The sequence below is a fragment of the Manacus candei genome, unplaced genomic scaffold (genome assembly GCF_025592945.1).
Source record: "Manacus candei isolate 608988 ecotype Guabito, Panama unplaced genomic scaffold, ASM2559294v1 h1tg000049l, whole genome shotgun sequence".
NCBI classification, from domain to species: Eukaryota; Metazoa; Chordata; class Aves; order Passeriformes; family Pipridae; genus Manacus; species Manacus candei.
This window is the reverse complement of record NW_026138097.1, coordinates 14,472,167-14,499,542: the sequence shown is the minus strand read 5'-3', so window position 1 is coordinate 14,499,542 and position 27,376 is coordinate 14,472,167. Positions and strand designations below refer to the sequence as shown.

The 27,376-nt window shown below is 38.0% G+C and overlaps 1 protein-coding gene across 4 annotated transcripts in view; it reads right to left on the bottom strand.

Moving 5' to 3' along the window:
* Window positions 1-201: 201 nt before the first annotated feature.
* Window positions 202-27,376, bottom strand: part of LOC127476334 (uncharacterized) — a 182,343-nt gene continuing 155,168 nt past the window's right edge. For 2 of the 4 annotated variants that reach the window (XM_051799163.1, XM_051799166.1), the window contains 3 exons: window positions 12,054-12,263; window positions 2,211-2,355; window positions 202-1,758 (listed from right to left, as the gene is read on the bottom strand). In XM_051799163.1, the coding sequence (XP_051655123.1) occupies window positions 1,730-1,758; window positions 2,211-2,355; window positions 12,054-12,263 (384 nt within the window). In that variant the 3' untranslated portion in view covers window positions 202-1,729. The remainder of the gene's footprint in view (window positions 1,759-2,210; window positions 2,356-12,053; window positions 12,264-27,376) is intronic. The other 2 variants (XM_051799164.1, XM_051799165.1) reach the window with 2 other exon arrangements.

Sequence of the window (27,376 nt, the reverse complement as noted above, 5' to 3'; positions counted from 1 at the left end):
CTTGGTACAGTCGCCCAGAAACTGGAATAGGTTACAGATCACCATCTTGACTCACAGCACAGGACAGTCATGAACACAGGCAATCCCAGCAGCCTCCACCATATTGTGTGTGTCATTAATTATTGTGGGGTAATTGGTATTACCCCAAAATCTGGCATGAAAAGAGCAACGCTGCTCAGGTAGAAAAAATCCACAGAAAAATTCTGAGACTGAATGATTTCTTTTCAGTTAGTTTCTTTTTCAAAGTTATGTACAACAGTTTAAAGGGTCAACAGGCAAAGCAAACATTAAAAAGGCAATTTTATTCCTGTTATGACAGAGAGAAGTCATCCAAGTAATATCTGATGCAATAGAAGTCACACAAATAGCATCAGTTCTTGTAAATATTCAGAAGATTTAAACACCATTTCTGTCTGGGTGTAACTCATAAAATCACCACACACATATGCACATGCACACAAATAAATAGGGAGAAAAAAAAATAAACCAGAAAAAAAAATGGAAACCAGACTGTTATCTTGCAAACCCAAAGAAAAACTGTTCTCAGGAGTGACATTTAAACATTCAGGTTACTACCTAACGTAATTCCCTGATTGTTCAGGTTACTACCTAATGTAATTTCCTGATTATTCAGGTGGATGAGAATCATAGATTTAAGTAACAAAATTAATCAACAATGCTCAATATACTGGGTAAGATCTTGCAAATGTAAGTGGATCTGAAAAATTTTTCCCATACCAGAGTGAAAAACGGGACACCAGAAAATCATACATGCTAGAAAAATGTCACTGATTACTAAGTTAATAGATTACAGCATTCTACAGAAATGATTCAAAATAGCAGTAAGGTGAGACTCTTCTCTTTTCCAACTGCATTTTCAGGACAAAAAGGATCCTACCACAGGGAAGACCAAGAGTCAGGGCACTGGCAGTCAGCCCTATATTTCTACACATGCCTCTGATTTAGGTGGCCTTGCACAAACAATTTCACCTTTCTTGCCTGTGTTCCCCTTCCCATCTTCTCCTTCTGCGGTCTCTCATAGTTCTTGCCTTTGTGGCATGGACTTAATTTCTGATGCATTTGTATGGAGCTAAATAGAATAGGCACTAACTGCTTCAAACCAATGAGCAAAACTTTAATACTACTAAGAAAGCATGAGGATAACCTCCAGGTTGCTTTAAGCTTCTGTAGCTCCCGGGGAAGCAGGTATGACCATCATGAAGACCTCAGAAAAATGGTCTCTGGGATCTTGTAAATTTTGCAGCCTGTTGGGACTTGGTTACAGAACTGGAAGATGAAACCATCATTGTTCCTCTTCTGGGCATTTTTGCAGTCTTGTAATTACAATCGTGTTGTGCTTTGAATAATTACTGAAAATGCTGTCAATGTTTTAGTCATGAAACTTGAAAGACAAATAAGCAACATTTTCCCCACCACAGGTAGCAGGAACAAGCAAACCTGAGAAATTTAGGAGTGCCCCACAGTTTGGAAGGAAAAAAAAATCATATGAAATAATAATGTTTGCATGATCTGTGATCTGATCCCATGAGCTCACCACACTGCAAAGCTTGTTGAAGCCACAGAAGAGCTACAAATGGAGCATTTGCAGAACAACACTTTACACACAGAGATGTGGTTGTCAGAAACATAAATCCTATCAGACAGTAACCATACCATGTATGTGGATCAGGATGGAAACAACTTCATGGAATATGCATGACTGCAGGAACTAGCTCTTGTCAGAGACAACTGGATTTCCTGAAGATTAGAAAAAAGGATGCAGAGATAGACATTATGTAAATATACCAATGACAGAGTATGACCTCCCTCCCCCAACAAGAGAGATATTGGAGCAAGAACCCATAAAATAAATTGATCAGTTTTCCCTAAAAAGAATTTGTCTTGTGTGCTCAAGTGAACTTTCCAAGGTTTCTCTGTTAGCAGACAACATTACTGTGGATTTAAAAGTAACACAAGGTGCTTTTAACTCAACTTCACTCCTTAGGGGGTATTGGAAAACTAACAGGACACAGTCAATGAAACTACCCAAGGATGAAGACACACTGGAAAACACAGCTGTGAAATTTCAGCTCTAACTGATTGCACCCTAGTCTTCCCAAGAGAAACCGTATTTTCAAATGATTTGTTTTCTTCTGTCTCTTAGGTATCAGTAGTGTTCTTCAGCTAGGTACAGAAACTGATCATAATACCTTCCCACCTTGCTGTACTCTTTTTCTTCTCCCTCAGCTTGATGCATGTAGATGTACACAGCACATTATCCATTTTACTTATGGGTTCCTGGGCTGTGTTCATTTCATTACGCAAAAGACTTTCTTCACCAATATCACCAAACGCCTGAAAAACAGAACAGACAAAACCAACATATTATTATGTCAGTATTCAGTGGAATATCAGAGGGAACACAGATGACTTTGATTACCCTTCCCCACCCCTGTCTTCTTGCTTTCAAAATATCACAGCTTAGAAGCTTCTGTGTGTGTGAAATTTTATTCTGTCATACTAATAACCCAGCTTAGCAGCAGCTCACAGTTTAGCTTTCATGGTTCAGTTCCACTCCTAGGCTTATAACAATTTTTCTAACAGTTCTGCCAAAATATTATAAAGTAAAAGTTACTGTAAATGTATTCACTAATACAGATAGAGCAGTGAGATTAACAATTTAAACACATGTGAAATATGAATTTGCCTAATTTTTCTCACTCTAAATGCTTAAGTAAAACAGTGGAATGGGGATTTTTACGCCCGTTGCTTTAATAGTTTCTTCCTATGATGTTCTTGACACATGGAGATTTGAGTGAATAAAGAATAGGCTCTCAAAGAAGAAAATCATGGCCATGAGGACATGATGTTATAGGACTGGAAACTGGTTATAAAGCCATGACTCCACTTCAGATTCAGCTCAGTTCATCAGTAGTTACCTCATCACATGTCAGATCCTCAGCTTGTGTAATGTGGGTGGCATTTTGCACAAGAGTGCCCTGGCTCTGATTGTTTTCATGTTTTAGAATGCCCATATAAGAAAAATTTTGCTCAGATGAATGCAAGGAGAAATCAAATTTCAGATACTGAAAAGTAACTGAGCCTCAGCTCTCTCTAGCTGCCGTTACCCAAATATTAGCACAAAAAAGCAGGTTACTCCAATAATGTTTTAAAGAATTTTGCTATTCTCAAACTGGTTTAGCACAGTTGTAATAAATTAAACAAACACAGGTATATGTACCAGAATAACCTCTAATTTCTATTGTATTTTTTTGTGTATTCCTAAAATCTAACTGTTGACATAGCTTACTTCTTATTGTACTTCTGGGTTTGATACACTGTGAAGCAAGGAAGTGGTGTTACCTCTGGAATAGAGGAATACAGACAATGCAGGGGATATTCCCCACCTCACATGAAAATGTGACTAAACGCTGGAGTGGTTTTGTACATCCTACATCCTAGGCAAGTTTCTTTGTACCATGCTATTCTTTGTTCTCAGCTAGATACCAGTTACACAGAACAGTTACTACTTTATTTTTTGTTTTAGTCTTTCAAACTAAGAGATAGTCCAGTTTTAGGTTGTCCAAAGTTGTTTCTCTCATGGCATAAAGATACAACAGAGTCATGGCAGAGCTTCATAGCAATGCTTTTGTATTACATGAAGTTCAAGAAGATAGAAGACAAAATGGGGGCCTGTAGCATCAGTGAGCTAACAGAAAGAGAAATATTTTTCCAGTTGCAATAATCTGAAAGAAAAATGTGGAAGAATCACCAGGGTATACTTAATTAGGAGATCTAATCCTAATTCCCCAGAAGTTGGAACACTAAATTCATTTAACTTCATAGAATTGTTTAGCTTGGAAAAGATCTTTAAGATCATTGAGTACAGCCATAAACCTAACTCCATCAAGTCCACTACTAAACCATGTCCCTGAATGCCACATCTACATGTCTTTTAAATACCTCCAGGAATGGTGACTCAACCACTCCCCTGGGCAGCCTGTTCCAGTGCCTGATAACCCTTTCAGGTTGTCAAGAAATTTGTCCTAATATCTAAACTAAACCACCCTTGGTGCAACTTGAGGCCATTTCCTCATCCTGTCGCTTGTTGCCTGGGAGAAGAGACTGACCCTCATCCATCTACAATCCCCTTTCAGGTAGCTGTAGAGAGTGATAAGGTCTCCCCTGAGTGTCCTTTTCTCCAGGCTAAACAATCCCAGCTCCTTCAGCTGCGCCTCATAAGACTTGTTTCTATGCAAAAAAGAGGACTGGGATATTTAGAGTTCACTGGAAAAGCTTTTCCTTTGGTGTTGGTTAAGACATACCAAGAGCTCTTTAAAATCTGATCATTCACATAACCAGCATGCCTGACTGAAGCAATAGGAATCCTTTGCTACAATTAAGGTGCTATCATTTGCTTGTGTACTTTAAACTGAAGCTTGTACAGATATGTCAGATTTTTAGACTTGATCAGAAGTTGTACAGAGTTATGTTCTTAAATTAAAGTCCAAGTTGTTGTTTCTGAGAGTGACTTAATAGCAGTAACCTTATGGTTAATCAACCATGTTCACTGTGCACTTACTGTACTGTAATTATAAAGTGAGCAAAAATATAATTGATGCATTTTGTCAATCTGTGTAGCTGCAAGGTACTTTTTAAAAGGTTATTTTTTTATTCGGATAAAATAAATTAATGCTGTTTTGGCAATTATCCTTTGACTTCAGAGATTTTACTGCTGATTCAGGTAAAACTATGTGATAGATGAATAAAGATTATAACAATTTAAAACTACAAAAAACCTTCCACAACAAACAGTGGCTCTGTCCTTGCAGCATAAAATCATTCTGAAAATCACTGAAAATGCAGTAAATCCTAGTGTTTAAAGCAGTTTGAAACTGAAAGGGATTTTTTTAATACAAAATAGCACTTTTAAAGTGCCTCTTAATTACTAGCACTGTTGTTTGTTATACAGCACACCTACAGTGCTATGACAGGATTTTTCCTGTGAGCATTGGCTCAGACAGTGGATGAGCTTGAACTTGCTTCCATCCCATCTGTGAACAACTGAAGGAGACAGCTCTAACTCTTCAGCCCCCATGGAAAAAGAAATTAAAATATCCATGAAAATAATATATTTGTTGGTTAGGTATGTCATCTTTGCTCCTTATCCCATGTTCTCTGCAAGTAATAAAGAATCAGTATGATTTAAAATTGTGTATTCATATACAGAACAAGGCTATAAGGCTGTAGTTCTGGTATTTCAGTAATTTTTTGGCTACCTGAGAGCCTGTGAATGCAGCCAAAAGCCAGTGGTGGACCTGTCTCATCCCTTTTATAGTCTTTCTATCACAGCACAGTCCCCACAGCAGATAAGTGGGACATGGCAACTTGAAGGAAATAAATCTTTTTGCACATGACCCTGTGAGTTTCCAGGGTGTAGAATATATAGAACCTGGGATTTGTAGAAAACGAGGGAGATGACAAATGACCACATGCTGCAAGGCTGCCTCCTACATTTCCACCCTGTTGCATGTAGTAACACAATCTTGACTGCAGTTGATAATAGATTCATAGACACTGTTCCCATTTAAAACTATACCACTATGTACTGGGAAAAAAGTAAGGACCTAATCTTATACTTGACAGGGAAAACAACCTGAAACAGAAGGTATGAAGACATAACTACTTCCTGGTTGAGACACATTGTGCACATCCACTTCATCTGCAGCAGATGGATTGGCTTAGCCCCTACAAGCGCACAGAGCAACAGACTGGGTCCATTTCAGGACAGGGTTCACATGTCACGTGTGAGATGAGCTGAATCAATTTAAGAAAAAAGCATACAAGCACAAGATTTCTCCATGAAAACTGCTTTTCTTGTTCTCATCTTTTCAGCAGGATGGAAAGCACTGCCTGGACAACTAATTTCTTTCTTAAACTTATTATCTTTAATTGAATTATAGCATTAAAGGAGAAATATATACTAGTAAAAATATCTTGAAACAGTCTGATTTACTTATTTGCAGTGGAACTAGCTATACTGCCATGATCCTCAACAAAAGGGCTGTAAGTTTTCAGCCTGTACTTCTTCAAATGGCTATGTCCATGGGAGTATCTCTCAGCTTTTACCATGTATAATTCCCAACTGAACCTCAGTGCATGTGGAGAGGGATCATTCTCCCACTGAATGAAGTTGCAACGTATTATTCATTTTCTATGGGACAAGATTAAATCTCAGAATTAGGCAGACAGCATGTGGTGAAGCCTACTCAGCCTGGGAGTATGTACACACCTGCATGCATTAATGTGGGTGGAATCACTTTTGTGAAGGATAAATCATTTGCTGTTAATCCCTACTTTTACAGGGATCTCCAGGAAACAAACTCATAAACTGGCTATGTTTGTGGATAGCCTGACATGACGCTGCTGAAGCCAGCTAAAGTGGGTCAGTTTACACCAAATAATTGCCTTTGCCCAGCCTCTCCTCAGCCAAGGAGTCCTCACCCACTCACCACGGCTGACCCAGCTTATGGAAAGGCCAGAGCTGTGCTGTTCCCTCTGTGGTGTCTGGTGAGATGATGAAGCTGTGTGATGGTGAGAAGTCATTAGGTAGCGTACCAACCTCAGTTACTGGGCTGAAGTGATCCTCCCTCTTTCTCTTCTCCATAAACCTTTAGTGACTACTAAGTCATGAAGAGTTATAAAGAGTGAGACTCTTTATGAAAACAGCATGTGGGGCTTTTGCAGTAAACTTGGCCAATTTATTCCCTTAATGAAATTAGAGCCAGAAAAAGCTGCACTCACATGCATAAACTGCATTGAAGTCAACTTCATGGCTTAGGCACATACAGGAAAAAAATAGGGACCAATATTCATATCAACACTGTGTACAAAAAAAAAAGAATTTGTGGAATTAAGAATAAAACATGAGGCAATTTGTTGACTTGCCCAGGGAATATATGGGAGTGACAAATGTGTAGATTATTCTAAGGTTGTTTTTTACTGTCATTATCAGATCCAAGAACTGTATATAAAAGCATGCAGTTCTTCACATGCTAAAAGTATAGTTTGCTCAAACAATTCTAAAATATTCAGTATTCTTAAGATTAAATATCTGAATATTGCTTCTGAAGGAACAGCTGTCAGCTTAAATCTAAAGTCTAGTTTGTTTACTGGCTGTATTTTATATCTGTTAGAAAATGACACCAAATGGCAATAAAATTGTTGTAAGTATTCTACTGGGGAATATAAATGCCCTTTGGTTACGGTGTACATATCTTTATACATAATTCCAGTATATTTTCCCTAGAATTATGTTAAATATGTAAAAAGCCTTTTCTCATAAAGGTAAAAATGCTAGATGTTTCCAAGCTGTAATTTAGCATTAGTGTCAAGATTGCTTCTGAAAATAAGCTACAGTTACTGTTTCATTCTTTTTAAGTGTCACTCAGCATATCATATCTGATCTTGTATTCAAAATAAACTTATATGATTTTATTCACTTTTCCAGAAGTGCAAGAGGGTTTAGACATAATTTATAGCATATGGATTGATGTAAATAGCTTAAACTAAGTAATTGGCTAGTCACCTACGCTGTCTTATCCTATTACTACGAGGTGCTTTTCAAGTAATTAGGGAAAACAGATCTCTTTTATACAGTAAGTTTAAATTGGATGAATCCTTGACATTTGTGAAGGCTTATTTGATAGATAAAATCATACTATACAAAAACTTTCTCTACAATGCTGAGGTTTACTAGGCCTATAATAAGAAACTGATTTTTTATTGAGTTAAAGAGACTTATCTTTGTCCTTTTAATAAGAAATCAACTCCAGTCAGCAAAAGTTGAGATAAAAATCACCAAGTTGGTGTTATCACCATGTAGACAGCAAATACATACCACTATCATTAACTTTTCTGTGCATGGATTTAAAATACATTTAAAATGCTAAAATTCAATAATTTCCTGTATATTAAAATAACATCAGATTAATGAATATAGAAAAGCATGAAAAAATGATTTATTTTGAGAAGGTCATTCGTTGGTTAGCCAAGACTTAAATTGAATTACTATAAAGGAGAAATATATCATAGGTAAAAAGGAAAATGGTTTTTACTGCATGTGAATTCTTTAAGTTTTACAATGCTTATGATAAAAGGACTGCACCTACAAGTTTAACCTCCATAATTTTTATGCTGCACATTTAAAAAAAAAAATCTTTTTATTTAACATTTTTAGGGCAATTTATACATGCCACCTGGTACTTAATGCTCCTTTTAAAACAGTTAGTTTTGCCTCATATTTATGAAACCTATAAAACTACTTTTCATACCAAGCATGAAATTTCTAGTTATACCAGGAAAGCTGGAGCTCTAATGACTATATCACACTTAAAGTTTTAAACATTTTAAAGAGGTTATTGCATATAGAGACATTTTTTCCAGCTAGTACTTCTACACAAAGCACTAAAAAACTGGCCTTACTTATTGGGAAAAAAAAAAAAAAGGAAATTATTAGTAAATTTAGTGGTTTGGCTCCTTGGATAAAATTAAGTTCACATTGAATTGCTTTGCTGAATTAGGGCTATAAGAAAATCTTGCTTTGACTGAAATATAGAATAGTAGGATCAGGTTGTAAATATAAAGTGAATTCCTTATGAGCATCCAAGGACTTTACAGCAAGATTATGCAAAATTTCTCTTATGCCTACCAAACAACATCTGCAGATACAGAAACATATCTGAGGTTGAAGTCACCAAGAGCTGAACACACAAATTTGAGAAAGAATTGGTGATTTCAATACTGTTCTCATGCTAGTGAGTTTGGCAAGCAATGTACTGCTTCAGTTCTCGCAAGCCTACACACGCACCTCAGTCAGCTGAATGCTAAGAAGCTACTGCTTATGCTGGTGGTGCCCTCTGAACAATGTCTACATTTGCAGAGGCTTTTTCAAAATTATCATAATATCTGTGCTGTTTTCTGCCAAATTGCTCATGTCTTCCTATTATACATATTTCTGAAGAACACCTACCAACATCAGCAACTGTCATGCTGTAATGGCACAAAGCATTACACACCTGATGAGGAGATCTTAGTCCCCAGATGCTTGAATTATGAGATTCCACTGCAATAATTAGGAATAAGTGTTATGGCTCTTTCAGGTATGATTCCTGAAAGTCACATAAACTAAAACTCAGTCTTTTCATTTTGTTATCTTCAGAGTTTGCCTTCAGAGTTTCTTAATAAAAGTGAACAAACAAATAAAAGGTTACACTGAAATAATTAAATTTTCACCCTTGGTATGTTACTGTAACAAAAAGCATGATTGTTTTGCAGGAAGAAGGTGCATGTAACCCCCAGTTCCTAGATGCTGTTGAATTACTCCTTGTGTTCTACAGGCACTAGTCCACCTAGAAGAGAGGAAGAATACTATTGCTGTAGACCTCTCCTGTTCTTACAGACCATGTTCCTACGGCCCCAAGACAGCACTTTGTACAAATATCTTGTTTCTGGTGAGGAGAAAGAGGCTTGCTGATCTTGAAGAAAGAGGAAAGGCAACTGTCTATGACAGAGACAGAGAATCCACAAATGTGGAAGAAGAGCCCTTCCTCCTTCACCACTGCTGGAATGGTGAGGAGAGGAACAAAAAAACCCTCGTTTCTTCTGGTGAGGTGTTGTAATCATTCTGGCAGAAAACAGACAAGATTATGAAATTATATTATGTAGGCAAACTTCTAGAAAAGAGAAGTCTTATTTACACCAAAGAGTGATCCAAATAATTACATGGAAGCTGACAATGATTAAATTTAGAATAAGAGGAAAGTTCTGACCAAATAGACTGTAAGTATCCAGAAAAATCTTTCCATTGAATCACTGGGAACAAAATACCTAAACTAGACTAGAGTTAGGTAAACTAAACTACTTGAGTCTTTAGAACTAGCTCTAAATATTCAAACTCAATATTTATACACAACAAGTTGTGAACAGAGGCAGGAGACTGAAAAGATTATCCCAAGAAGCCCAAGTAGCCTTTCATCTCCTACACCTTAAAAGCTATACATAAGGGTGCAATGCAACCCTTCAGCTCTAAAAAATTTTCTAACTCCACTCAAATACCACTGCTTGTCTGGCTTCAGCAGAGGCAAAAAAACTTGTTCCTGAGGGGTGACAACAGCAGGAAGTGGTAAAGCTCAGGTATATTTTACCCCATGGCAGCAAACTTCTCACTAGTCAGTGGATAGTTTTAAAGTTTTTTAAATAGTCTTAATTTGGAACTGAAGTAGAAAGCTCTGACCTATAAAATACACAAATGTATAATTACATCTGTTATTAGCTAAATGTAAGATCTGTATATAGGTTTTACTGCAATTATTAGTTAAGTACATTTCTTACATGTAATTGTATTCAGTTCTACAAGTAAAAATGCTGTAAAGCATGCATTGATCCTCTAAGTTAGACATGCAGCTTTCAGGACGATGACATAAGACTCAGTCATGTGGATTTTAGGGATAGATTATGTTGTGATCTGGTGCGGGAAACTGTAAAGAAGTGGCTTGAGCATCCTTATTGTGCAGTGCTCACTTTGTCGATGCTGGAAGCTTGTCGAAAACTCACCTGGGAAAACAAAACTACATTTTATGGGAGTGCATTTCTCCTCTCTCAGAAATATAGAAGGGATTAATGAACTGAACCAGTGCACTGGAATAAGATTGCCTTGGGTGTTCAAAGAGCCTCCTTCCACAGCCTTGTGAAGTTGAATGAAACCTCTCAGCTAAAAAGCTGAGAAGAACTTAATTGGGAAAAAACATTCTGCAAAGAGCTACATTTGTAACAGGCACAAAGTAGGAATTGGGCTGCATTGTTGACTTCAACCAGGGAAAAGTGTTTAAACAAAAGTCTAGGCAATTATTTATATGCGGAGCTTCTTCAACAGACTTAGGCATGGACTTGGATTTGCTGGTTTCTTTGTTCCAGTAATTAAGTTCTGCTTCAGGTAGGCCACGTGCCTTCTCTTGTTTTCTTTGGCCAGTTCGAAGACTCTGGTATCTTCACTCTGGTGAATCACAAGTTCCCTGGGCAGAAAATGATGTTTGGATTCCTTGAGGACAGTTTCCTTTAAATTAAATTGTCTTTAAAAAGCCAAGTAGGGCAAAGACATTAAGAATAAAATCTTTAATAAAGAAAAGAGCCTTGAAAAATTGAAACAAAGGAGCAGAAGCAATGTTTGTCTTATGCTGGAAAAAGGTACTTGAACCTCAATCTTAGAAGTGAACCTTTGAACACATTGTACTTTATAATTTCTGCCAGTGTTGGTAAAGAGATCTCCATTATGATGCTCCCAGTTCTTATCTGGGTAGGTAAAGTGTTATTCTTTGGCTTTACTTTCTCTTAAATGCCAATCTTTTTTTAATAGTCTCTCAACAGAAGACCAAAGGCAAAAAGGAAATGCAAATCTTCAAAGCACTTAGAATAAAAATGAAAAAACAAGGAACAAAATGCAACCTATGAAACAAGTAATGGGTGATACTTCTCTTTAGTACCATCCTATATTGTCTTTTAGTGCACAAGCTGCTAAAAATCTGACAATATCCAGGATTGAATCTAAAACATGCAAGATGCCAGTAAGTAATCTCTCTGTGCCTTAGCTCTGTGTATCTGAGGACGAACTAAGTGAATGACCATACTAGCTGTATAATAAATGTGCACAATACTTACTTTGTATATTTATATATATAATAATTCCTGTACAGAATGACTTTATGTGGTTCTAAGAGAAACATATTTATAAATAATCTCTATGTGTGTAGTTTCAATGTATATCTTACATAATTGCCTTTAAATGGCTCTGTAAACAATCCTAAATTGCTACTTTGCACCACAAAAGCATTAACTCATTGACTTTACTGTTTCAGAGCAAGGTCTTCCTATGGAAGATTTCAGTGTGTATTTTGGGCAGGGTCAGGCAGGCCTGTTTTCCTGTTTTGATGCTGACCTAATTCTGAAGTGCTCCTCTTTGCCTTCAAAATCTCAGTGAGGAGCCTGCTTGGACCTACCTCAATGATAGCCCCATCAGGTAGCCGGAGGAAGTGCCTGTAGAGCTCCCGGAGGCCGCTGAGGTGAACGGTATACACAGAGACGTGAACAGTGGTGCTACCTTTCAAGCTGGCTGCAGAGTCAGGGATTTCATCCTGGTGCTGGAGGTCACAGCTGGAGACACCAGGCTGGCTGGCGTGGTCCTTCCAGATGTAATCAGACACTGCCACCTAGTGAGACAGAGGGTCCCCCCCGCCCCCAGACACACACACACACACACACACAGAGACAGAGAGAGAGCCCCCCACCCCCCACCAAAGGAACATATTTAATTAACTTCTGGCAAGAGCTTAACCGATTTAAAATGATTTTACAATAAATCTGCAAAGCCTGTACCATATGCAGTGCTTGCACACAGTTCTCTACTACATATTTTTTTATGACATAGATCTAAATAGAGGAGATAGACAAATCCCTAGTGTATATTCTATAAAGTTAATTCTGCACAGATGAAGCTGTAATTGACTCCCGTATTAACCAAAAGTAGGGAGATCAAGCAGGGTAGGTTAAACAATAAAATGGCAATGCTGATTAAAAAAAAGAAAGCTTCCCAAGAATTTCATGAACGAGTATTTGTATTTCTCTCTCTTTGAGAAGCCTTTGTGCCTGTACCCACAAGCACTTTTTAGTCTCTGATCTCTGTATAGTATTAAAATAACCTTGTGCTGCTAACAGAATTGTAGATGAGGCAGAGTAAATAAGGTGTATTTTAATGCGTTGTGTAAAGCTAGTTTATTGACACAGTTACCTAGTTTCCTAGTTTGCTCTAAACATATTTGCTTTGGTAGGTTTTGTACCTCCCTGCATCAGTCAGAATTTCCATTTAGCCTTTTTTGTGTTAATTCTTTACACAAGCTGAACAGAATTCAATACTACAGACGGAACACAGCATACAGCTTAAGCACCCTTTATCCTTAAATGAAACTGAGGATGAGAAGCATTATTTTTATACTCCCCCTGAAGTGCAAGCTTTTTAACCCTCCACTTTCGCAAGACCTTTTTGTCACTCACTTTCTCCCATGAGATGCTGATCCTGTTAATAGAAGGAAGGGATTGGTGATATTAGTACTTACTTACAATCCACTGGCATGCCCTTCCCAAGCACTAGTTAATGTAGAGGAAATACCTCTTTTGCTGGCTTAGTATATGCCTTTTCTTTCAAGAAAAGGTATTACACTGCCTGAAATCATTGGAATTCCACTCTGAAGTTGGCTAAAGAAAAACTCTAATTTAAGATAGGTATATCAAAACCTTCTTTTGCATAGTTTTGCTTTTACTTTTGGCTGAAATGAAGAGCTCAGATTCTTATAAGGGATCTCAAAAATCACCAGACACAAATTTTTCCCCTCACATGGGAAAAGTTAGATTTAGCTCAGTTTGCTTGTGTTCCAGTTCATGTTTCCTTAGCTGTTCTTACGCATTACAAGGAATCCTGTAACTAGCAGAGTGTGTCAGTGCCACAATCCTGACGTGCATGCTGCTATTCTGAGCAACTGCCTTAGGAGAGGATTTGTTTTAGGTGAATTAAGAAACCAAGATCACGTACAGGAAATTATCTCCAATTCTTTTCCAGGAATGACAGAACAATAGGATACTTCATTTTAGCACCAGCTTCCATTTGCACCAGTCCTAATCAAATTTTTAGGTTTTAAAATGAGGCAAGGCCATCTGAAATTTAAGGTAAAATAAGCACAGTCTGAATTTCCCACACCAACATCTCTGAGGATAAAAGGCTTCCATTCAGGACAACTCGATAGGAACACACAGCAGCTGTATGGACAGGACAAGCCTTGCATTTTCTTCTGTCTAGCAGATAAGCATGTTTCACATGCCTGCCATACTCAGTGCTCCATAAGTACTAAGGCGGCCAATGCTCTCATGAAAGTAGGAAAGCAACTTCCATTGGGACAGCGTTGGCTACAGCACAGAGAAGCAGCTGCAGGAACTGTCACACCAGAGCTTGTGAAATGGGAACAAAGACCCTGCCGTGGTTACCCCCCTTTCTCATCCCCATGTCTCACAACCAAGAGCTCTGACCTGTCCAAGTCAAGACCACCAAGCCTTGTGTCTCTTCCCTGATCTTATGACTTCGGGAAGGAGAAGTGGCTGGGACACTCAGCTCAGAAACTCAGTCTTCCGCAGACACAGCAAACAGAATGATCTCTGTCGTGATCCTCCTTTTATGTCAGGTGCATTTTCACCTGTACTGCTAGCTTCCTTTCTGCAAAGTATTTTCTTACCTTCTGTCCCACACCTTCCCCTGCTTCTTCTCTGACCTTTATCTTATCCCACTTTCATTGAATCCGTTTGATCTTCTCTTGTGTTTGTCCCTACCAACCAGTAAGGGGCTTTTTTGCGATGTTTTTTGCAAGTTGGGGATCCTTCCCTGTGAACACTGCATCTTAGCATCTTTTTGCCCATTTGAGCTGTGAGCTCTGGGGGCAAAGATATGCATGCTATGTTTGTCCAGCACAGAGGAGAGCATGGACCTTAGACCACCTTCCCACAAATAAATTGCTACCTATATTTTCAATCAGTGTCAGAGTTGAGTGTAATTTACGGCATAAAATTACTGTGCAGGGAGCCAAAGCCATGTCTCTCAAATCTCTGTGCTTGAGTAAACCTTCACCTTACCAGGGCTCAGACCTCCTTTGGAAGTTCCTGGCTCCAGGTGCCATTCCTGGGGCACTATATCCATATGAGACCAGGTATGGCATGAGAAGTCTCTGACTTGCTACCTCCCTGAGAGCAGACAATTCTGCCGGGTAGTGGGAGTACACAGACCCCCCTGATCTGTTGTCACTTTTCAAGATCTAGTGAACTCCCTCTGAGGACTTTTATGTGACAAGCCAAGAGAATATGATGATATTGTTCAGCATGTCCTCCCCTCCCCAAAAGCACAGATTGATCATCAGACAACTGAGAGGGAAAAAACACGACCAAAACTGACCATGCGGTGCCGAGTTGCATAGCTTTGGTCCAGGGTAGGCACAACTAGAAAGGAAGGAAACAGGATGCTTAGCTGGAACATTACCCATTGACCCTTCCTCAAAATCACCTAGTAGTGTGAGTTTGCCTGAAGGCAGCCTCTGAAATATGTGGTTGGATATAACAGTTGAAAACCAATCTCAGGAAAGGAAAAAGCAGCACTGGGTGTGGCTGTGGATTTAGAGACCCCAGCTCAGAAGGACCCTTCAATTCTCTCCTTGCTAAAACCATCTGAAAGTATTTGGCAGACAGATGTCCACTGCCTTGAAACTTTCAAAACAAATTTCTGTGAAGTGATAGGTCACTAGAGAGCTGCTGTGGCCTACATAACCTGAAGTAAGCTCTAGAAGTAAACTCTACTGTCATCTGAAATTTCTATCATTAAGTTAATCAAAAATGTCCATTCATTTCTACAGGAATACAATATGAGTTAATAAATCCACAGAGACAGGCTAGTCAAGAGACTGTGCATATAGGACATGTCAGAGAAACTGAAGTTAGCAATGATCTAGATTCACAAGGGCTGACAAGAAACCACAAAACGCCACAGCAGTGTACAGTAATCCTTAAATGAAATTCATCTTTCAGCAGAAAAACACATTAAGGATGGTAATTCAATGATAAAAGAGGCAGGCCAGAACAGGTTCAAATGCTGAATATTTCACAACATAACTTAATTAAAGCGGGAGTGTGAGGCTGTTAATCACTTTATAATAGTTCAGCTTGAAATGAGGTCTGATGTGAATGCCCTTATAGTTTATTTGTTTATATTATTATAATCACGAAATGTTACATTGACCTAATGCAAATGTCCAGTTTTCACTGGCCTTTATTATGTTGTGTTTTTTTTCTCCTTTTGATCGTCCTATCTTTGTGCAAGTATGTGAAGGGAAGAACTGCAAGGAAGGGTCATAAATTTAGGTCAGATCAGATGATTCAGTAAGTCTCATGTGGTTTTAAGTCTTATTAATAATTTTAATACATTCTTCCTTGACAACAATTATTTCAATCACTGCTCCTTTAACGTATACTGTGATGTAAAAATACACAGGTTTTTAAAAGAATGGAACACGCTTCTCATACAAAGAAGGTAAATTATGTCAACCCTTTGAAAATTACAGTACATAACCTAGAACAAAAGACAAAAATACATATATAAGTAAAAATACAAATGTACTTTGTTGTATAACTATATCATGCCATACCAAGTGTATAGAAATATGGTATTGAAGTAGAACACGATAACATTTTAAACCCAAATATATTAATAAATGCATATTTATAAATATATTACACACTTGAGGCACAGCCAATTAATATTAATATTTCCAACATCAGGTTACAGAAAATGCCATGCTAGTGCATAAAACGTACTATGACGTTTTCTATTGTTTGACAGTTTTTGTGCAAGAAAAAAGGAAAAAATATTTCCTCAGACTTTCTGAGCTAGAGTGGGAATAAGAAGTCTGACTTTTAGTGTCTTATAAAGAGGCATCAACATAAAAAAGTTCTTTTTAAAAAGTTGAGAAATATACATGTCTGTCCAAACACTTGATTATGATTAGTACTGATTCTTTACTGCTTGCAGCGTTATTATTAGCAATGTCATGTGAATCAATTCTAGCTTCACGCATTTCAAAATGTATAAAAAAATTGTTTGAAAAGATCATTCAAAGAAAATTCATAAAATGAGCAGTATGGACCAAACTGACCAGTTGAGAATGGGTGGAACTGAAAGCTGGTCATGACAAATAATAAGCAAAAGTTACAAACTGTTACCTTTAGGCAAAAGGGCAGAAGTGTTGAAATTATAGGGGAAAAAAAAAAGACATCAAATATCGAGGGTGCTGTATTTACTTCAGATAACTTTTATAAACATGGTAAGTGCATTTTCTGTGGTAAGAGTTGTAAATATGGGAATTAATGTCCAGGAGGCAATCTTTGGTAAACCAGTGTAGCTCTACAATTAAAAAAAACCCAAAAGCTGGCTAGTGCTAACCTCTGGAGAAGCACAGCATCCCTTAAGCATTTCAAACCCCATCTCTGACATGCTGTTGCTAAAAACCTTGCCAGCAACTCTGGGAAAAGAAGAATTTACATGGAAATGTCTAAAAACACGCTTCCTGCCTGTGTCAAAGGCACCTTGGTGGCATCTAGGTCTGAGTGAGGCTTTCACTGAACTTCGTGCAGAATTAGCTGTGACAGTGGGGAAGGTTTCCAAGCCACTGTAGGAAAGATGGGGTACTTTATAAGATGTGAAAACAAACTCGGCTTGAATAAATCATGAAATCAGAGAAACGGCAAGCAAAGGCATGAAGAAGCAAAGCTATTAGGACTACCAAAAGCCACACCATCATGAGAAAGTCATGACTAGTTACACCAATGCTCCCCATATTTAATCCTTACGTATATGAAGTATTTACACATACTTATACAGTGTACTTTGGTGGAGTGATAGTATGTGCGTTCATGCCTGGGGCAGTAACAAAGCATGTAAATGTCTCAGTTTAGTGAAGGCCTTTGGTGAGCTGTTGGCAGAGGACCCATTACAGGCATGCATGATGTAACAGCCACACTCTGACCTCCAGAGCCAGATCGGCAGCAAATGCCTTTGAACCAGTGTGATATCCCCACCTATGACTGCCTTTAGTAATTCTGCAGATAGATAACTTGTTTCTAAATTGTCCTATTTATGAACATAATGGAACAGCATAATGGACCAGTAGTAGCTGGGAATTGTTTATTTCAGTCAAATTATGAATGCCTGAAGCATTGTTGTTACAGTCTTACCTGATTTAGTTAAATAAACTGACATGAACAGACTAAATGATGAAAATAACCATATACAGAGGATAACTTCTTTGTAAATGACTAAAGAGAAATCTCAGAATAGATTTATGGAAAGCTGCTTAGCATCAGAACACTAGGAAACAGCAGAGGATCTTCTTGTTTCTGATTTGTGATAGCATCATATTTATGAATATGTCCAATGAACAGCAATGCAGATCTTTTCTAGAAGAGGATTTTCATCTCCTGCTTTTAGATGTTACAAAGTGTAGCCACATATTTCTTAGCCACAGTGTACTAGTTTCTAGTGTATTCTGCTGCTTACCGTCCCATCTTTTTAGATCTAAATCTTCTGTGGTTATAAGTCTCCACATTTAAGTTGTTCTTAAAAAATATACAAATGTAGAAATAGACTCTTCCAAACAATAATAAATTTGGGGAAAAAATGTCATCTGAAGAATTAAGTCAAGGAAAACTGACTCAATGCAGCAAAAACCTTAGTGAGTGAAAATTAAAGACCGCAGCTTTCTCGCATTTCCTTGTGCATAGCAGTGCCTTTGTCCATTGATTTGCCCTAAGGAAAGGAGATAAAATACATTCCCTTCCTATTCCAAAGAATCCTGCTGTATTCCAAGCCCAGAATGGGTTTGGTTCAGATGGGCAGAAGAAATCTCTCTCCATGCCTCATTTCCCAAATGTTATAAGGGATGCTGGAATCAGTTACTTAAGAAAGCATCTTCAGTAACTTCAGATAGACAGGATTTTATATACAAAAGTGTTTAGGAAAAGGTTTTTTTCCTGTGGAAGTCAGGATTTTAATGCATACAAGGGCATATCTGTGTAAATAAGAGCGTCTGCTATTCATTATCTGCTCATCAACATTTGTTATTCATTACTCATCTGTTTACAAATGTAATGCAGTCAGAAAGCAGAAATAATACTATATGACTTTGGTGACCAAACATACACCAGAAACAACAAATAGTAAATAGAGCCATGGAGCAGTTCAACTTACGGGATAAAATTTGCCCACAGACCACATTCTGTAAAAGTTTGTGAAAATAACCCTGACAGATCTGTAAACAACAGTATCTTTCAAAAATAATATGTAAATGGAAAACAAAGGAGCTAAGTTTGTCAATTAGTTTATTTGCAATGAGCATTTTATTTTATTTTTACTGTTTGGACTGATTAAATGCAGAGAAAAGACGGTTAGAAGAGATAAATCTCTGTTCACAGATTTTCATTCGACATGTCCAAGATCCTGTGCATTCAAGATGTATGTCTGGGTATGAGATATGCATTTATTCACCTGTGACTTGCATCAGATAGACAGATCTGTTCCTGGCAGCTAAATAACATTTTTAAACCTGGATTACTATACAGACAGCAAATCAGCTGAGAACTTAAATACGTTGGACTAGTGGCTTCTACTTGCATTGTCTTCAGCTTCAGAAAATTTCCTCCTGTGAAGGCAGCAGAATAGTGCCAGTGGGGTAGAGCATAGTGTGAACAGGGTATCTTTTGTCGAGTCTATGATCAAGTCTGAATTTTAATTTCTTTTTTTTTTTCCTTCAAACAATTGCAAAATTACTCTAGGTTTTAATAAGAATCAAAGTTTTCCTATTTTGCCTGCTTAGACCCAGCTTTCTTTTCAAGCAGATGGAAGGGGGCTAGGAAAAAGAAGGTGAAAGTGAAAAGCAAACTTCAACACTTTGGTAAAATATAAGTGAACATCTGTGAAGCATTGTTGCCCCCTTTTAGAAATACTGTAATTTTTCTCTGATCTTTCAATAGTCCTAATGAGTATACTGACTACTCCAGGACAGATATTAATTATTAGTAAACACAGAAGCATGTAGAATCTCTCACTCACACTGCAGCCCCACTGTTCCAACATCTGTAGAGACAGGTAGAAATGGACTGCCTGGAGAACAAAGAGTTAGCAATCTATGTTGAGATCAGAGTAAGAGCTGTATTAGCACATACATGTGGCTGTTTGCTTTAGCTGTTTCTAAATTATCTTATCTAATTTTCCAAATAATCACCAGAAATCAGATGCTTTCTTGCAGACATCACAGCAGAGGTAGGCCACGGAGGAAGAACTGAAGGAAGTTTCACAGAGATCTTCCTGGAAGGGTACAGGGTGGTGGAAGGGCCTGACATATTTGTGTAAGCTTTCAAGTTCCATGGCATTAAAACAAATGCGGTTTCATTATAGAAAAGAAGGGAAGAAAATGAAGATGGCAGGGATTTGGGTCTTCTGTTGTGATCAAGACTGGCATTCTCCATTCTCATCTCATCCCCTCTGCCATCTTCACCCCAAGGATGTTTTTTCTGCCTCCCAGTTGCAAGCTCATCAGAACCTATTCCAAAAGTGCCTCAATTGCTAAGGCATTCCCTTGCTGTTAGCTTACTCCTTTTTCCTCTTGCACCAGACTTTTACTTTTGACTCTTGCAAATCTTTTAACTATGCCTAACACCGATGTTTCTCTAGAAATCTAGAAGTGGAAATCCACTGCTGCAAGCAGATAAAAAGTCAAAGGTTAAGGGCAGTTTGCATAAGCCTTCAACAGGGTATGCAAACCAGTTGGGTCTGCAAAACTTGTGAAAGTAACTTGCAAGATCAGGCTGTCTCCTGGGGCTCTCTGAGTGTACCAAGAGCCTCTCAGCAATGCCTTCTTCCCTGTTTCAGTTAAAAAACCAGATAGCAGGAATTCTTCTCACAATAATATTTTCCACTTGCAGCATACTATTGCAAAAACAGCCTCCATTGTGGTATTTCAGCAGTTCTGTCTTCAGTTCAAGCAGAAACCATTAAATGCACAAAAAAAAAATATTTACAAACAAAGTAAAAATGACTGCCAGGAAACCTAGTAAATTGTTTATGGTACAGCTTCAAGTTTTGGGCAAAGTTGTGGCGTGATTTTATGCATGCAAGAAAGATTCTGTTTGCATTTGATTTCACCTTAACTAGTTTGCTTTTCCTGAATGAAAAGTTACCGTCTGAGATATCCAGAAACAATTGTATTGTATTACTGAATTTGATGTGCTTGGTTTGTTAAAAAATGGTTTAGTGTACTGTGACCAATTGTCTATTATAATGAAACTTATTATTAATGGAGTATATTTTTATATCCTAATTTTTTCAGTCTCAGAAGATAGCAGAGTTCAGCATCCGATAAACATGTAATTGCATTTTTCTTTTCACACAGGACAGATTTCAACTTCTGAACCAGCAGTCAACAAAGATTCCCCCAGCTGCTGGAAAAAAAAAAAAAGTAAGTATTTGTGAAGAAAGGCATAATAAGATCAGAGGGAAGCCTGTCATAAAAATGCACATTGCATAATACATGATGGATCAGTTCTATTATTTAACTTTTGCATAGATATAACAATACAGAGATATGCTAACCACCATAGTCAGCATTAATTTACAGTGGGAAAAATAATTAGAATCTCACTTTTTCTGAAGAATGGAGTGAAAATGTAAACAATGCTTCCCTCCAGGCAAGTGCTTTATCAAGTTGACAGGTGCATTTGAATTTCCATGGGTGGGGGACATAATAGGTTATTTATGTGTCATTTTAATAGAAAGGCCCAACCATCAAGATGGACAGGAGACTTTATCAGTACTGCTGTTTGCAACTAATCCACCAATTTAATACCCCATGAAAATACCTGCAACAAAACCTGGACATTTTTCTTTTCCACTCCATTATAGGCAAATCAATATGGGTGCTATTCATCTCAAATCTTTGGCTCAGCAGGTACCCACTACACAGAGCTCTTCACAACACCGGTGCATTGGTACAGCCATATAAACATAGAGACTGTGACTTGTGTTTCAGTCAATGACTCCACAATAGGATCACAAAAGTATGCTTGGATCATTGGTTCACCTCCAAATAGAGGTTAGCAAGAAGAAAACCTTGTTGCTTTTTCCTTTTTCTTTATTTCGAGAGGAAGAAGATGACAACCCACAAAGCTGTGGCATGGGCCCTTGCAGGACAGTATCTCTACTAGTCTCTACCAGACTTCTCTGATGTCTTCTTTACTTTCCTCTTGGAGCAGGAGGCTCCCTATAGTAATGGTAGCTGTTGTATGGGCCAAAGAAGCAAACCACCTGCACTGCATACTGCAGGTAGTGTTTCCCTGTCATGTCTGTGGGCTGAGACCTGTACTGAATGAGCAGCTGTAAGAACTCACACACAGAACAGAAAGACAGCTCTCCCCCACAATTTGGGTACAAACAAAACCCAATCTTGTCAGACACTTCATTATCCCATGAATGTAGTGACAGATTTGTCTTGGAAACCTTGACTTTTGACCGAGGTTGCCAATTTCACTGGTCTCTTGAGAACTGACTTTTTTCTGTGTGGTGGTAGTATTCACATCTACAAAAACATGCATATAACTTATTGTTCATATAAAAAACCTCCTAAACCTTGCTTAATCACTACACTAATAATTAAATATCCTAGTACAGACAGCAGTATGTTTTATTTTTAACATTGAAATATCCAGCACAAATTTTAAGACTTTTTGATTCCTATAACTGCATTTAAAACAGCCACTCCCTAATTTTCACAGACAAGGGGTATATCCCTGGTTGGAGAATAGCCACAAGCCAGAAAAACATCATCTATCTCCTAGATGTAACATGTTTCTTTACACAGATTTGCCACAAAAAAAAAAAAGATGCTAAAATGTGTTCTCCAATCACATCTCCATGTACTTTAGCTCTGCTAAATGTTGCCCTTTTTTGTCCTGTATAGAGCTGTGACATTGATTGAAATATAGCCCTGATGTGACCCAGAGTAAATCTGGTAGCCACGCTCCAATTTCTTCTTCCCTCCTTGATACTGTCATCTGTACCAGCACACAGGTGGTACAGATGTCTACGAGCTATTGTTGCCACACTTGTAACACAGAGCATATGCTGACAGCCCCTCAGTCCTTCGCTGTGTGTGTGCACACTGTGTGTCTGCACAGTCAAAATCTGGCCCAATCCACACCAGAAAAAAAAAAAAAAAAAGTATTTTCCATTAGAGAATATTAAAAAAAAATAAAAAAAAAATTCAAGAGCTTAAGGTTTCCATTATTGCAAGTCCATCCTCATCTGTGTGTTAGAGTTTAGTTTCCAGATTCATGACCCACCAGGGTCTACACGGACTGGAAAGACAGTCCCTGATGAGTTTGAAAAGCCTTAGAATAGATCTAAGAAGGACAGAGGTAATGAGATCATCCACCATTCCCATGTCCACTAAGAAGCATGCTCTAATTCTGTAGAAATAATTCTTTTCTAACTAACTCAGGTATGGCTCCAGAGACATTACAAGTATGTAACTGGAAGTATCTTCATACCCCCTGGGTAATTCCTAAGACTAGCTACTCCTGAAACTTTTTCCAAAAGCAAGCAATTCATAACGACATAAATTTGATTAAAAACAGACCTGGGACATTTCGTATGCTCAGTCTTTCAGTCTGCAAAGCTCATGAATCCCTGTGGTTAATTAGGAAATATTACTCATAGTAAGATCCAGTTATAGTCAAATGTATGTTGCCTGAACACAGCATCTTAATAAGTTTCAGGAACAGTCACTGCCGCGTTTTCCTCCCTCTACTTCTAACTTGGTAACCATTTTTCTGGTAGGAGAATGTGGTACCACTTCTCCCACTTGCAGAAAAGGACTACATACTGTCTTTCCTCCCACGGTGTGCAGTTGGACGTCTGACCCAGCATGGAAGAGAAAGTCCAACTCCAGGCAAGAGAGGGTTTGCTGCCACATCTGCTCTGCCATCCTGAGAACAAGCAACACAAGATCTGCAATGTGATGTATGGCATAGACACTCCCTGTAGCACCAGCCTGTGGGAACAACTTTGAGCAGCCCAGAGCCGTCATTGAAAAGAGGGAAGTTGAGAGAATGTTGGTGCTGCCTAGAAAATTTATCAGTCACTGCCCTCTCTCCTCAGAGTCATTCAGGAGCTCACATGAGTGAGGCTGTAGGCCACATGAAATCCCCTGTGAGCTTGGCAGCACTTCCACACGGGACAACAGAACAGAGCCCTCAGGAAGGTAGAGACTAGGAGAGCACAACTCGAGCCCTCAGTCCACAACAGCAGGAGGTAGCATCTCTTCCTTATGTGAAAGCACCTTATATTTCACTCATGTATTACCATAAGAGTAAATGACAAGCTATGAATGGTAAAGTGTGGAAAAGAAACCCGAAGGAATTAATTTTACTTAGTCTCAATTGATATATTAAAAGGCAGCTCTGTCTTGGTAGAAAACTACAACAGTAAAAAGATAAAACTGCAGGATACTGGGTTGGCAAAACAAACAAAACTAGAAGTCTAAATTTTGACAAAGTGGATATTGAAAACAAAGATGACTGTTTACTCCCTAATGATTTTGCTTCAATTTGGATAGCTTAATATATGACAGGTTTCTTATTCATTCACAGAACTAATGAGAGATGTTCCTATTTCATACTAGATTTTTGTTGCATAGTGAAGATATAAAAAAAGATGAACATTGAAAATTACTTTGCTCTGAGTGAAGGCAAGTGATTCAGCTTATGCTACATGGGAGAATACAAAAATTAGCACCTGTAACTGAAACATTTACTTTCAAAAGGGTAAATTTTGAGAAAATTATTAGAAAAAATAACAGCAAAGCTTTAAAAATATAGATCTATTGTCTTTTCACCCTTTTTTCTAACTAAATTTTGTGCCTCTTACAGGTGGATCTTTATCACATTATATAAATCTTTAATTTCAGTAGAAAACATAAACTGTATCATAGTTTGATAATACACTGAAGTAATTTCGTATCTCAATAAAAACTTTTTTTTTCTGCTTTTCATGTGTGCTTGTTTCACTGCATCTTTGCCTCTTTTATTCTAGTGTATCTACTTTGATCAAGTGAAATTGGAGTAAGTGACAGCAGCACAGGAATGTATCATGTCCATACATTTTATGTTATTTAACTGTAACCAGAACATTTCCCCATTGTCATAGAAAAACATACCAATCAACAGAATGCTAAGCATAGGAAAACGTCAATCAAATTAGTGTATTATTCAAAAAGAAAAGGGGCAAGTGTACCCAAGAGTGGTGTAATGCCTTCTGAGTTCAACAGAGTTAATAAACACTTATCTGATTCTTCTCAAGGATCAAAATCACCAAGAAAAGAGCTAGTTTCTGTATATTGAATTGCCTAAGATTGATATAACTGACTGGTCCAGTTTTTTGGTACCTCTAGAAGTCTTAGTTTCCAGTCATTACTCTCTGTACTATTTCTCAGCTCTTTGCTGGTTCCTGTTCTCATTATGTGTCTTATGGGGATGGGTGAACCCCATTCAAAGAAAATCAGAAAACACTCAGCACACCTCCTACTTCAAGCACATTTTGATTGCTTGGTTTTAGGGAAATCCTGCCTAAAGACTGTAGGTTTCTCAAAGTCTTAGCATTCAGCAAATGGGGTTGCTCCATTTTTTTCTCAAGTTAAAATATATTTTGAGAAAAAATACTAAGAAAAATATTTTGGGATCTTTTCTGGGTGTTATTCTGGGGAGGATTACTTATGAATTACTTTTCTTTAATATTAAGGAATTATTTCTCATCATTGTAAGAGAATCAGCAATCTTGCTCGGCTGTCCTCTTATTTAAGCAGTTCCCAGCCAACTGTATCTTGCATTTCTAGTTAACATTACAAATTAAAGATCAGGCTACGTTAGAATGCAATCAATGATGAAAAGCACTACTCTGTCTGCCCAGACACTTTACTTTCTTGAAGCAGGACCAGCTCCAGGCATAACCAAAGCAGCCAGATGCCTTGGGATGTGAGTTTTGTCTCTTCACCTACTTTACCTGCAGCAGTGCCCCAACAAGCCAGGCTGGTGGCTGCTACTGCATACAGGGAAGGTCCCTGCACTGGGACTGCTCCTCTAGAGACAGCAAGAGCTGAGGTAGCTTGGGAGTATCCAACATAATTGCGATGCAGCAGCAGAAACCACCCTGTCCCTGTGGTAGCAGCATCCCATTTTACCTGTGCTGCAAAGAAATCTTGAATTTGACATGCTGTGGACATGGACTGATGACAACAAGGTTTGTTCTTCTGGATGTAGTTTAAAGCAGCCAAGTGCTGAAGTATTTTGTCTGGCAAAGAATGCTAATTTGACTCCCAGAATTAGATCATGGTTTTGGTCCCTTGGAACCTGAGCTATCTTAAACCCTAAAGTGCGATGTTTAATAATCAATTTCACAATCCCATTTCTATCTTCTAGGAAAACACTAGCATTTGTGAAAAAATGGCCTTTCCAACTTCTAGTGCAAATGGATTTATATATAAATAATTCATCGAAATAGAATGGCTGGAAGAACAATTTTATTCTTCTGTGCCTTGAGATGTTGCAGTTCTGTTTTCTAGACTTTTCCTCGCAGCTTGTTTGTGCCTCATATATATTCTGCATCTGATATACATTTCTTTATTGATCCATTTATCTGTCTATCTGTCTATCCTAAACTCTCAGAAATAATTGCATCTATTTGCATTCAAAGCTTTCATTTGCGCATCAGTATCTTCTGCTTCTAGTACTCAGGAGACAGAAGAAAAATCATAGATTCACAGAATGGTTTGGGTTGGAAGTGGCATTAAAGATTACCTAGTTCCAATCACCCTGCTGTGGACAGGACACCTTTCACTTGACCAGGTTGCTCAGAGCTCCATCCGAATCGGTCTTGAACACTTACAGAGATGGGGCATCCACAGCTTCTCTAGCCGACCTGTTCCAGTGCCTCACCACCCTCACAGTAAACAATTTCTTCCTAAAATGTTCTCAAAAGTTCCTGGACAGATAACATCCAAGGGAGAAGCAACCCAATTAGGTTCTGGTGCACCATAGTACCTCACATCCTCACATTCCTATTTGTTATTTGTGAATTCCAAGACTGACTGCTTATAGAGTTGGTCACTATGTGGGAATTAAAAAGGAACTGAAATAGGCACTGTTGCACTGCAGTGCAACACAGTCAGTCTCAAGCAGACTTGCAGTAGGTTGAAAGCTCAAAGATGTTGTACAAGGGACTACAATCAAACTAAGAGCTATATTCTACAGCAGGAAGGTATCAGCTGAACTACAAAACCACAACTGTACACCAGAAGAAAGATGCCTAAATTCAAAGATCATTATTATCTTAAATGTTTTAAGTTTATTATTGCCAATACCTGCTGGAAAAAAAGACCATGCTTCTTTTACAGCTAATTTCTAAGTTGTATTAAGTTCCATGTCTACAATGGTTATATATGAAAAAAAAAGAAAAGGTACATACCATAAACTTACTACAGATTTTATGGAGAATTTAGACAGCATTAGATGCTCAACTACCTAACAATTACTTGATCCTTGTATCTTGTTCAGATAAAGGATTTAGAAGTGGCAAAAAATAAGGAAAAAACAACTGAAGTGGTATGAACAAACTATGTTGATTTAGAAATCAAAC